The 13399-nt window shown below is 40.4% G+C and overlaps 1 protein-coding gene across 3 annotated transcripts in view; it reads left to right on the plus strand.

The window, feature by feature from the left end:
• arhgap39 (Rho GTPase activating protein 39) overlaps nt 1-13399 on the plus strand; it is a 121774-nt gene that overhangs the window by 22165 nt on the left and 86210 nt on the right. For all 3 annotated transcript variants that reach the window (XM_048251886.1, XM_048251888.1, XM_048251885.1), the window contains exons 2-3: nt 7236-7598; nt 8683-9787. In XM_048251886.1, coding sequence (XP_048107843.1) covers nt 7236-7598; nt 8683-9787 — 1468 coding nt within the window. The remainder of the gene's footprint in view (nt 1-7235; nt 7599-8682; nt 9788-13399) is intronic.

Raw genomic sequence — 13399 nt, forward strand, 5'->3', positions numbered from 1 at the left:
TGTTTTGATTTTTGTGGTGGTGGCTGACTTCTAGCATGGTACTACCTGTTATAAAGTTGATATTGTGATGATACAATCAAGAATATTGTTTTCATAAGGCATAAGGCATCATCAACTATTGTTTATTTAGGAAAGATTGACCTAAAGGAAAGCTCTTTTGCAGCAATTCTCTACAACAACAACAAAAGGACAGATTATACAAAATTCAAATTAAGAACAAAAATAAAAAATGAAATAAAACAATAATTTAGTATATACTAGACCAGTAAAAACAGTACAAAACAAACATGTCTGCATATCAGTTAAAACAGGAACACTGTACAACAGCCATTTAGCATGTCTAATGACACCTACTGGTCTAATGCCAATACTTCCTGTGATTTATTATGACCGCAGCGCAGCAAAGCAGCGGTCATATGGCTTTAGTCAGATTTTTTTTTTCTGGATTTTTAGTATTTTTATTCTTCAGTAATTTTGTGTCAACGATTCCCAGGACACTGAAAGACCGGGGTGCATGAAACTTGGTGGGCATGTAGCCCCACAAGGATGACACAGAACCATTGTTTTTTGTTTTGATCCGATATATGTGTACATTTAGTGACTATGCATGCACACACACGCAAACACACACATAAAGATGCATGCACACACATGCAGGCACACACACAAGCACAGACACACACACACACACACACACACGCACACACACAGGTACGCACACACTCACACATATGCACGCATGCACACACACACACACATAAAAACAGACGCACACACATACACACACAGTAGACATGCAGGTATACACATGCAGGCAAGCAGACACAGGAACGTACTGTACGCACACACTCACACATAAACACACACAAACACGCACACACACATTACAGGATTCTACAGTGCCTATTCAACACCAGCCTTGTGTCAGAGGAAGGTTCCAGTGCTGTGGAAAACATCATGCCTTGTTCCAGTACCCAAGAAGTCTTCTCCATCAGTCCTCAATGATTACAGACCAGTGGCATTAACATCACACTGCAGGAAAGTGCTAGAGAGATTGGTGTTGGCACACCTCAGACCTCAGGTGTCCACCTCAATGGACCCACTGCAATTTGCCTAACAATGTGAGGTTGGTGTTGAAGATGCCATCATCTACCTGCTTCAGCGAGCCCACAACCACCTGGATGAAGCTGGTAGTGCGGTGAGAATAATGTTCTTCGACTTCTCCAGTGCCTTCAACACCATACAACCTGTGGAGACATCCATAACATCATGGATTGTTGATTACCTGACGGAAAGACCACAGTTTGTACAGATGGGAGGATGTGTGTCTGAGAAGGTGGTTAGTAGCACAGGAGCACCGCAGGGGACTGTACTCTTTCCTTTCCTCTTCACATTATTAGGGATCGGCCGGCCGATATATCGGGCCGATATTTACGTTTTTACGTGTATCGGCATCGGCTGATAGACAGTTTTTTCCCCCGCATTATTTACATACAGGCGTCCACGGGCAGCTCTGTGTTGCTGGAGACCCTCCAATTCACGTGCAGACTGCCCCTCCCCCACAGGCAGAGTGCTGAAAGCCTGCTCTTCAAGACAACAGTAAACTTTAAACTTTCAAAGCATCTTTTAACTGTTTGACTTAGCTGAAATATTGCCATACACTTTGAAGGTGGAAGCAAGTTTGTGGGTCCAAATGGAAAACGAGAATAATAGATAGATAGGTACTTTATTTAATGCTTAATGCCTCGTTTATAGAACTGCTTGCCATTGTATTTAGGGAGCCAAGTTGTAGGCTAGGCTATCCATATGCATGCGGTAGCGGTAGCTGTTACAAACACTGGTCATATGATTAAGTAATGCCAACGTTGTTCCGTGGTATTTGTGGGAGTTTTATTCAGCGACCATCTGGCTGAGTGTTGGACGCGTGTGGTGTGTGTGAGTGTGTGTCTCCCTCCCTGAATGCCTCTTCTATAAAACTGCTTGCAATTGTATTTAGGGAGCTGCAAATAGCTAAGTTGTAGGCTATCCGTATGCATGCGGTAGCGGTAGCTGTTACGAACACTGGTCAATCATATGATTAAGTAATGCCAACGTTGTTCCGTGATATTTGTGGGAGTTTTATTCAGCGACCACCTGGCTGAGTTTTGGACGTGTGTGGTGTGTGCCCCTCTCTCCCTTCGAGCTGGGCGGAGTTGCCATCGCAGTGATATCAGAGCTTTAATAATGAGAGATGTGTTATATGTAGTTGACTATTAATTCGTGTTAACGTTTACCATGTACCAGACATACCGTGTATGCCTTACTTGTTTAGAGCCGTTTGCTAACCTTATCATTATCAATCCAGTTCAATGGTGGTTCGTCAGCTACCAAACAGAAGTTTGTCTGTGCGTCTGGTCTGTCTCACTCAGTGGGACACACACATCACAGCGATATGAGAGTGCTGCGCTACCAGAAGGAGAGATTTTAAAACTTTGAGAGATATGTTTTATACCTTTTGACGTTGATGCCATTTAGAACAGAAACATCTGACACCACGTCATTTTCTTCTGCTGATATATGTCCTGTGGTTGACAAATCTGGCAGCTTTTTTTAGGAAAATATAGACATAGAAAAATTGAAACCATGCAGTCTTAAATTACAAATCAAGCACTTTATTTCAATAGCTACTTTTCAGGCTTATTGTTTTCTTAAATGATTTAAATGTGTTGACAAAGGACATTTTGTGATGACCTAAATTATGTCTTATAGTCAGCAAGCAATGCATCATCAAGGCTGTGTTGTAAGATTTTGATGAAAGCATTTTGCACGGTTAACCATATCCAGTGCACCCATCCATAAGTTCAATAAATGTTCCTTTTTTAAATTGAGACTTATAACATTTGTTAACATCATTTGTGTAATTATGTGTCATTTGTATGATGTAAGTTGAGGGAGCAAAATAAAAGCAGGATCGGCTCCAAATATCGGCTCAAGAAAATCGGCAGCCTGTATCGGTCATCGGCTAAGGCTGATGGGAAAAAAATCGGTGTCGGTATCGGCACTAAAAAATCCACATCGGTCGATCCCCACACATTATACACCTCGGACTTTCAGTACAACTCTGCAACCTGTCATCTGCAGAAATACTCTGCAGTTGTAGTGTGTGTGAAGGATGGGGAGGATTCTGAGTATAGTGAACTGGTGAACAGCTTTTGCGTGGTGTGGAAACAACCACCTACTCTTAAATGTGGCCAAGACCAAAGAGATGGTAGTGGACTTCAGGAGGGTTAGGACAAAGTTGAACACTGTCTCCATCATGGGGGAAGAGGTGGAGGTAGTGGAAAACTACAAATATCTGGGTGTACATCTGGATAACAAACTGGACTGGAAGTGCAACACTGAGGCTGTTTATAGGAAGGGACAGAGCAGACTATACTTCTTGAAGAAGCTTAGGTCTTTTAATGTGTGCAGCAGGATGTTGAACATGTTTTACCAGTCTGCTGTTTCTAGTATCATTTTCTTTGCAGCCATCTGCTGGTGTACCAGTATCAGAGCAAATGACACTAAAAAAACTCAACAAGTTGGTTAAAAGAGCTAGCTCTGTAATTGGAAGTACACTTGAACCCCTAGAGTTAGTTGTTGAGAGAAGGATGTTGCAAAAGCTCCTTAACACCTCACATCCACTGAACGAACTACTGGTCAAACAACAGAGTGTTTTCAGCTTGAGGTTGCTCCAACTTCGCTGTAACGAGGACCGTTATAGGAAATCATTCCTGCCCACTGCCATAACTATTTACAACAAGGCCGTAGCCATGATGTCAACATTGGGGGGGACCAAATCTGTCGTGGGGTCTGAATTTCAATAACAGAATTTCAATACATTTCCTGCCATGCAAAAATATTATTAAAATCACAAACAAGTCATTAGTTAAGTCAGTCAATTAGGATATACCAAACTTTTGACGGACATAGGCACGGATGGATTATGAACCCCTGGGCATAGATGCAAAAAAACCCTCCCCAGTTAAGATAGGGGAGTCCCGGGGACATACTCCCCCGGAAGATTTAAAAACAAAATGACCCTTTATATTATGACAACTTTGAGTTTTGTGGAAATAGAAGAGAAGGGCGGAGAAGCAACTTCACACAGTCTTAGGCTTCAGGGCCCCCTGAGCTCTTGGGGCCAGTAGGTCCATTCAATAATCCATCCCTAGACATAGACCTGTGGTATGACTCCATTTGTCTCCAAAATGTATATTTTAAAAGAAAATACAAAAAGTATCTTTGATAACCTCTATATTACACTGAATGCTTACTCATAGGTTTGGACCTATAGCCCAATCATATTTTGTATTTTGATTTTATTATTCAGGCGGCTAATCACACAATTATAAGGTAGTTTGAAAGGGATGGGATTCAAGATAGGCTACTAAGACAGGTCCCTCTTCTGTCTGACTCACCTCAAGTTACCCTATGCATTATAGGCTGGTTTCTGACAGAAATTACGTTTTGTGATAACATGTAGAAACACAAACTTTATTTGGTGAACGGAGGTGGAAATTCCTTTTTTTTGGTTATTGTCCGCGATTCACATTAACTGTAGGCCATCACCGCCATTGTAAAAGTTTTTTCAACTTTTGTGCCGTCGCCACATTGAGTATGTTTTGCCTGCATGGATTCGCGATTGAGTCTGCATCTAAATGTAACATGCAAGATGCAACAACCATTTCTAAGAGGCTTATAAACCGGTTCATTTCTGACATTACTACTAGCATATGAATGCATTATTTATGTTGTAAGACGTGAAGGAAATTAATGACACAGGACGCACAAATTCAAATAAAAGGACACTACGTTTCACTTTCGCTATCATTAAGAGAAAATAGGCTACAGTATGGAAAATGCTTCAAAGTTCCCTTTGAGTCTGATCAGCTTCAAAAATGAATGGGGTTTCCTTAGACAGTGATACACCTTTCCAACAAGTTTTGTGAGAATTGTACCGGTATCTTTTGCGATATTATTGACAGCCCGCACCGCAGTAGGGTGCAGGAAGCTTTTGATAGCACACGCCTCTAACGAAAAACGCAAAACCACCAGGACAAACCACTCACAGTGTAGGCTACTCTCTCTGAAACCATCAATAGGTCACTAATTTGTGCTTATTTTTGTATTTATTTTTTAACTTGTATGTATGTTTATGTGTGATATATGTTTATATGTGACCCTGCAAGGCGAAACCAGTCGTCTTGCACACAGTGCTATTTTGAGAAAATCCACGATAAACAAACGTATGGGTTAAATGTCGAATTTCACGTTTTTGCATAATTCGACAGTATACAGTCTACACTTTCATATTGTGAACAAATTTCACGGATAAACATACGTTTTGACTGTTAAACCCTGACTTTATTTAGGTGAAGATTAAACACATTAGCAGTCATTCCATTTGTCCACGCCGCTATAAGGTTTTACGGTAGAGCTAAAATGTAGCCTACTCATTAGGCTACTCGTTACTCAATGTGTAAGCTCTCTATCGTTCTTGGCAGATGTAACCGAATGTGAAAGACTTGCCTTTCAGGGCACGAACGGTCAAAGCACGAACTTAGAAATATCCTGGCGTCATTTTACGGACCAGGAGAAGTTTTCCATTGACGTAGCAGTAGCACATTTTAAAAGTGGGCCTATAAGCCTACACAATCTGTGTACATAGAACTTCTTCTCCCCTTACTTCCCCCGAAATACATTAATTATATTCTATAGTGACACCTTATGGCCGTCCCTGGTATTAACTAGGGGGCAGAAAAAGACACTCACTCGGTTGATAAAACTGGACATAGTCAGTCATCCGCTTCAAAGTCACACTACCGTAAGGCTAATAATAGCTGTGTCCTCACACTATCGCACGTGACAATTTACTTAAAAAGGTGATTTTCTCTAGCCTGGCAGGCCATCCTATATCATTGAAATGTATAGTCTGGAATCGAATCATTCACCTGCTTAATCCAAGGGGCGGGCAAAGAATTGTCTTTCAAACTGCCTAGGCATGCAATAGGGCCAGCGCCACGACCATATCGGATCCGATTCGGCAAAAGCGGCAAATACATCCTTCTTGAAAGGAATGACTTAAGTGCATTGTGTTGCTCTACTTTCAAAGAAAAGCACAAGTCCAACTCCTCCAAAGTTGACGCCAACGCCGATTCAAACAACCGCTCTTCGTTCGCCATAGCCACCTTCCTTGTTGTTCACCGTCGCAGGATGTCGTTATCCTGTTAAGCCCGCCTTAAGACTCTAACGAAATAGAGCGTTGTGATTGGAGAACATCCACGGTGTTAAGCCAATAGAAATTCCTATGGTTCGATACTAGACGTACAGGCTGAGCAAATTAATTTGCCGCCGCTAGGGTGCGTCTAGATTTCTAGGCTAGATTTTCTCCTCTTCTGGTGTATCGTGACAGGAGAACCATGCCAACTTTGGATGCGGTTATCTTGGCGATACTTTTTGCAATACCCTCGATATACATATTGTTGGAAAGCTTAGTCAATGTCCGTTCATGTGAGCACATTAACTTAATTTTGTAAATTTTACCAAAACGACTGGTTTCGCCTTGCAGGGTCACATATTATTAATTGCTGCTGTAACACCATAATTTCCCTCTGGGGATGAATAAAGTAATCTATCTATCTATCTATCTATCTATCTATAAAAACACACATGCAGGCACACACACACACGCACCATTACCCCCACACACCACCTCACAAGTGAACACACACACAGACACATAAAACACACACACACATGCAGGCAAGCAGACACACACACACACCCTATTACCCCCACACACACTCTCACAAATGAAAACACACACATAGAGAAGCACACATATACACAAAAGCAAACGCACACTTGCACACACTCATTTACACAAAAGTTGCAAGAGTAGGGGGTGGAGTAGGAGATGGAGACAAATTGACAGATTTATTTTTGCGGAGACAATGTGCAGGTCTGAGTGGCGGTCATATTTTGTGCCGCTTTGCGGTACATCTAGTTCCATTTATTTGCTGCCAAAAAAAAGTATTGATCAAACATAAGGTTCAATGAAAAATGTACTAAATACTGTATAAAAATGTTCATAAAGATTGAGGAGCAGTATAAAGCATTTAATATTCTTATGATGCTAACAGTATTGACTGAATTATTTGGTTGAATGAATACTACAGAGTCAAATACCTTTCTCCATTTGTGTGATTTTGCAGGTTAGAGTGGGTGGAGATTGTTGAGCCACGCACACGTGAGCGGATGTATGCTAATCTACTGACAGGAGAGTGTGTATGGGATGCACCAGCAGGGGTCCGTATCAAACCCAGTGGAGAAGATCAGTGGTGGGAACTGTTCGACCCTAAAACCTCTCGCTTCTACTACTATAGTGCTGCTACACAGCGCACTGTTTGGCACCGTCCCAAGACCTGCGACATCATTCCACTTGCCAAATTGCAGACCCTCAAACAGAACACGGACACAACCTCACAGTGTGTTACGGTGACAACACACTCAAGCCCTGCACACAGTGTGGTTAACTCCTCCTCACCTGAACAAGAGAAAGAGGAAGAGGTTGAAAGGTATTTGATTTGTTGATTTGTATTATGAGTTGATTTGTTATGGCCTTGTGGAGAAAATAAAATATAATTTTAATGTGTATTATAGAAAGACAAAAGGTCATCCTAGTAATACCTCTGGTAGTCATCCTGGTTATACCAAGAGATACTTGTCAATTCAGACCCCATTTAAATTAATGGGGAATTAACCACAACTGCACTTCAGAACTCAAACCCACATGTGTGTTGTCTTATTTTCTTGTAGCTTTTTTATCCATCACCAAAATATTAGGCCAACTGTAAAATTAACTGAAAATATTTGTGTTGGCCAATGCATTGGTTTAACCAATGAAAGAGCTTTTAGATGTGTAAGAAATTACACATACTGTTATCAGGGACCTACATTTTTTAAATCCCAGGGGTTTTCTACAATTTTGTGTGACGGCTTCTGTTTGTCTAGAAGCTCCTGAGTGATACTTATAATACTTTTATTTCATAATTTCACATCTATTTATTTAAGGGACTTTTATTTCCTAATGCTGCATTTATTTTACAATGCCAAATTTACATCTATTATACTGGACGTGGTTATCTTACGGCAAGTGTACTATGAAACAAGATAAGTGGTATATTGAATGAGATGCGTTGCCTTTTTGCTTGCACTTCAATTAAAGCAAACAATTGGCCATTTTTACGCACCATCGTTCAAATTTTAAAGTTCAAAGAAAAAAAGCCCACCAAGTCTTTCCCCAAAATTAGTTTTTGTAATAACCATTTTAAAAGGAAAGTCTCTTCATAATGCACATCTTTGATCAAGTTTCACATGAGTTTTAAGTTTAAAATAGACTATTGTAAAATAAACAATTGTGTTTATATCCTGTGATTTTACACTTAATTCCATCATCCATTATTGCAAGCTTAAGTTTTCATCGTAGCAAATAATGTAATTCATTTGTGCCATCTACATTCTTGGGTAGTGTTAATAAACTAATAAGTAAAAGGCTCTTTTTGGTTGCATTTTTTTTTTTTCAATTTAAGATTTAGATACAGATCATGCGTGCTCTTTGGGGGTATGGGATTACATGGAAATTTGTACATTGTTTTGCAGGTTCAGAATGCTGATTAAAGTGTCAGATCGGGAGCCCAGCTATTTGTCTGAGGGGAATGGTTTCTCAGTCTCCTGTACCCATCCACATCACTGTCCTGATAATACTTCTCCTGAGCCTCAGGCCTCACCTGTCCTCCATCCTGATTGCCAATCGCAGTCACCCTACTTGAGGAGAACAGAGTTGAGCATACAGAGGCATTCATCTGGGGAATCACAACCACCATCCCCCAGATATACCTATGAGCCCCCTCTATATGAGGAACCACCCACTGAATATCAGGCACCTCCCATTTATGAAGAACCTCCTACTGATATGCATCGTGACTCCTCCCATTACAGCTCTGATATGTCTCCAGCACGGAAGCCCACCATTAGTTACCACTCACCTAAACAAAGTCACTCCCCTTACAGCCAGCTGGTGCTAACCCGGCAGAAACCAGCCAGTCAGCAAACCAATTCTAACCTAGAATTTCAAGACTACTGCCATAGTGGGCCTGACTGCAGCACTGGGAGACGAGTTTACACCTCTACTGAGCAAAGCTGTAGTTCTAGTGGGCGGGAATACAGTGCAGCTGGACGAGAGTATGTTAAGCAACTAGTTTATGTGGAACAATCTGGCTTCAGGACTGCGGAGCATATGGCATGCTATAACAACATGGGGAATGCGTCAACTTTTAGTGGCTCCTTCACACTGCAGCATACTGCTGTGGGGGGAAAGCGCAAGCACAAGTCATATAAACCCTCTCTGGAGGGTGGGATCTTAGCCCAGGAAAATGCTGAGTCTGCCTTGCTAAAGGCACAATTGGCACAGGAGGCACAACAGGCTCTGAAACTTCGTATGAGGTGGGACCAAGGTGGTGGAGCTTCATTACAGCATAGCAGGGCCAAGGATGGCTATGAAAGTGATGGGGCTATGCCCCTTCCCCTGCCAGGTCCTGTTGTGCGTGCGCTCAGTGAAGATGAAGCGCTGGCTCAGAGTGACAGTCACTGGAGGAGGAATACTCACACCCTTGATAGACTGGCTTTCACACACAGTCTGCTTGAGAAAAGTCAGTCTGTGCAGACCAACTTGGCTTCACCTGAACCCTCACTTCACCCATCCCAGGTAAAAAAAACAAAAAAACATTGATATGTTTGGAAATCTGAAAACATTTGAAGGAAATCATTGTTTCTTGTTGGCTTTCAAATAACAATATGATGATATACATGATGTGACTAGGGGATGTAGTGGGATTTTCAAATTTGACTGTTCCCTTTCCTGCCTGTAATGGCCAGAGAAAGGAAATGGTCATAGAAGCGACCTAATGGAACATAGTCTGACCTACAGATGGTACATGGGTCATTCCGTGTCAAATCAGATAAGGTTGTTGCTGCACCGTCTCAGATTTAAAGTATTTGTTGTTGCAGGCAGCTCACTGCACCGGGATTAGTGTGTGCTTCACCTCACTAGGTGTTCACTGTGTGCTGAGTGTATTTCACTAATTCACGGATTGGGATAAATGCAGAGACCAAATTTCCCTTATGGGATCAAAAGAGTATATATACTTATACTTACTTATATTTTATTAATGTACCAATATTTGAGCTCTCCACATATAATGGGCTTGAATATTTTAAGGATTATTCCAGGGGCAGGTTGTGTTTTTTGGTCATTGTCATAGGATTAAAATGGTTTGTGGGGTAGCTAGTAGGCACTTGAAAATCTATGTGAAAGTAGCTCAGTGTATGGGCATTTTGTGTACAAAGTGCTGTAATGTTGTACCATAGCTAAACAAATTGAGTCAAAATCATTGTTTTGACTCAGGGCTAAGAATGAAAACCCATAGGTATACTATACAATGTAACCAAGTAAGTGTATATATGTCAAGCGATTAAAAACATGTATTTAATTAATTACATACTCTGATTAATTAATCTAAATTAATCACATGCATCCATTTTTGCTATGAACATATATTTAAAAAAAAATTTGGCAGATGGGTGAATCAATGAAGAGCCAAACCAACATTATAGACTTTAAAGTTCAACCTCTCTCTCTTTTATCATAAATTTCCCTTTGGAGCAGGCTGGTGATTTTTAGCATGATAAATGCAAATGGAAGTGACTCCTTCAGTCACTATAGCCAGACTGCACTGGGTCAAATGACACTAAGAAATGCAATTAATCAGCATTCATTTTTTAACGTGTTATTCTTTCTGTAATTAATTAAATTAACATGTTATTTTGACAACCCTAGTATATATAGTACCCTAATCTTTTGGTGATTTATTGTACTCTCACAATGAAAACAATGAGGGAAAATCCATCCTTGAAGGGAAGAAAATGTATTCGGAGAAAAATAAAATCTCATAAAGAAATAAATATTTTAAACAAAAAGACATTGCTCATTATTGGCACCCCTAGACAAATCTTATATACAAAACATAACAGAAGCATTTTCCTATTTCATTTCTACTTATTTAAGTTCAGAATGTCTGTGAACTTTCTTTTTCACTAAGGTATGAAAATAAAGTGACACAGAGTCTAAATCCTCTAGTCATTTTTCAACATCGGAAAGACAAGAGAATACACTAAATTTAAATAAAAAGAAAGTGTGTTGACATTTGTAAGTAAGGGGATATCTATAAAAACTAGGTACTTTGTTGAAAATGCCTATATTTACAGTTAAAACAATGATTAAAAGGTTCTAATCAACTGGAAATGTGACAAACATGCTTGGACAAAGACCCATGGTTATCTTGCCCCTACGTAGAGTATGGAGGATGGTAACAGGGGGAAAACCCATAAGAACCACTGTTGGAGAGTTACAGAAAAAGGTATCATCTTGTGGTCACCAAGTCCCCCAAAAAATCTTCAAAAGTGACCTCACCGCTAATAGATTATTTAGAGGGCATGCCAGGTGAAAGCCTGTCCAGTCATTTAATTACAAATGTAAATAGCAGGAGTTACTGAATGGTACAGTGACTTTGTCTGGAAGTGTGGTCTAAAATTGCTCTCTTTGGCTAGAAACACTTTAGGTGTGTTTGGAGCACGAAGAATGACTATACTGAAAATAACCCCATGCCTAATGGGAATTATGGTGGAGGGGCTGTGATATTGTAGGGGTGTTTTTATTCCCAAAGGTACTGGGAACCTAATTAAGGTGCATGGTATCATAAACCCCAAGAAAAACCAAGAAACAAGAAAAATAAAGGAAATCTGTCATCTCTACCAAGACACTAAAAGTGGGTCATGATTGGTCATTAATCAGGTCAATGAACCAAAACAAACGTCCAGATCAAAACAAATATGGTTTACTGAACACAAAATCAAACTTCTCCCATTGCCATCTTAGTCCCCTGATCTAAACTGAATAGAAAAAACAGTGGGGTGAGAAGAATGCACAAGTGTGGACCTAGGAATCTGGACGATCTGGGGAGATTTTGTAAAGACGATTGGTCTTACCTCACCTCATTAAATTACCCAAAGATGCATTGCTGTGTCAGGACATGAATCGTAAAGATCATAACCATGGCCTTGTATTATATGTTCCATGGATGACAGCATTGTCAATAGCCTTAATACATCAAGTGCTTCTCTTACTAGACCTAGAGGTAAGGTTCATAATAACATAAAACCTGGCTGGAATGAACATGTGGGTGAGCTACATACTGCAGCCAGAGATGCCTTCAAACTCTGGGCTGAGTCAGGTAGGCCTAGACAAGGCCCACTGAGACGCTCATGCTAACTCTTTCCTGAAAAGGAAACTCTGGTGTTAGGATATACATTGGTCAATAAATAATAAATTATGTCCTATAGCGTTAACATGATCTAGTCTGGTCAGTGTACACCTCAGCCTCGTTTTGGTTTTCGAGTGAATAAGGTGAATTGACTTTTTTTTTATATTTGTTGGTGCTGACATCAAGGGTTTGTCTGGTTTTGTTATTGATTGGACCATAAACGGCCACAGCAACAAAGAAGAATGGCCGAAGGATTTGTGGTTACTGAACCCATCATGAGAGTGGAGGGGGATGGATCTGGGACACCAGACACTACTGTTTAGCCTTTTGGAGGTGTTGTGGGCCTAACTAACTAACGAAACACAAATGATGAAAGGTGTTTGCTTGATACAGTTGCTTGATACAGGGCTGCTCTGTTGGTAATGCTGTTTTTTTGCACACAAAGCTTGCTTTGTTGTTGACTTTGTCCTTTGGATCCTTGTTTGGGCATTCAGGCTACTAGCAGCGCATGTGGTACCGTGAAGGAAGGCCATTGCGTATCCTGGGCACATCAAATGGCGTGTTTGCCAACTGTACATTGTCGTTGTATCCTGAGTCATGTTAAGTAATGTTAAATAGGTTTGGTTGTTGAATGGCCACAATGGGAAATCCCCTACCTATAGCACAAATAATTTAACACTTCTCGTTTCTATATCTAAAATAGAAATATAATTGGTCTAAAATTCACATGGAGACAATCAAAGGATACAAGGAGGTTTATTTGTCACATACATCGCAATACTAACGTAAAACATGTAGTGAAATTTCATTTGGTGTTCAGCTTTTTCTGTGCAAGTGTGAAGAAAGAAAGATCAAGAAATATTTTAATAAATAGCAAGAGAGAATAAAAAGTGCAGTGTGTATACAGTCCATGTGCAAGTGTGTAAAAAATAAAAAAAGTTTATATAGTCTTGTGTGTGTTCAGGATACGGATTGCTTGAGGATAGAAGCTCCTCCTC

The sequence above is a fragment of the Alosa alosa genome, chromosome 9, assembly GCF_017589495.1.
Source record: "Alosa alosa isolate M-15738 ecotype Scorff River chromosome 9, AALO_Geno_1.1, whole genome shotgun sequence".
Classification (NCBI taxonomy): Eukaryota; Metazoa; Chordata; class Actinopteri; order Clupeiformes; family Clupeidae; genus Alosa; species Alosa alosa.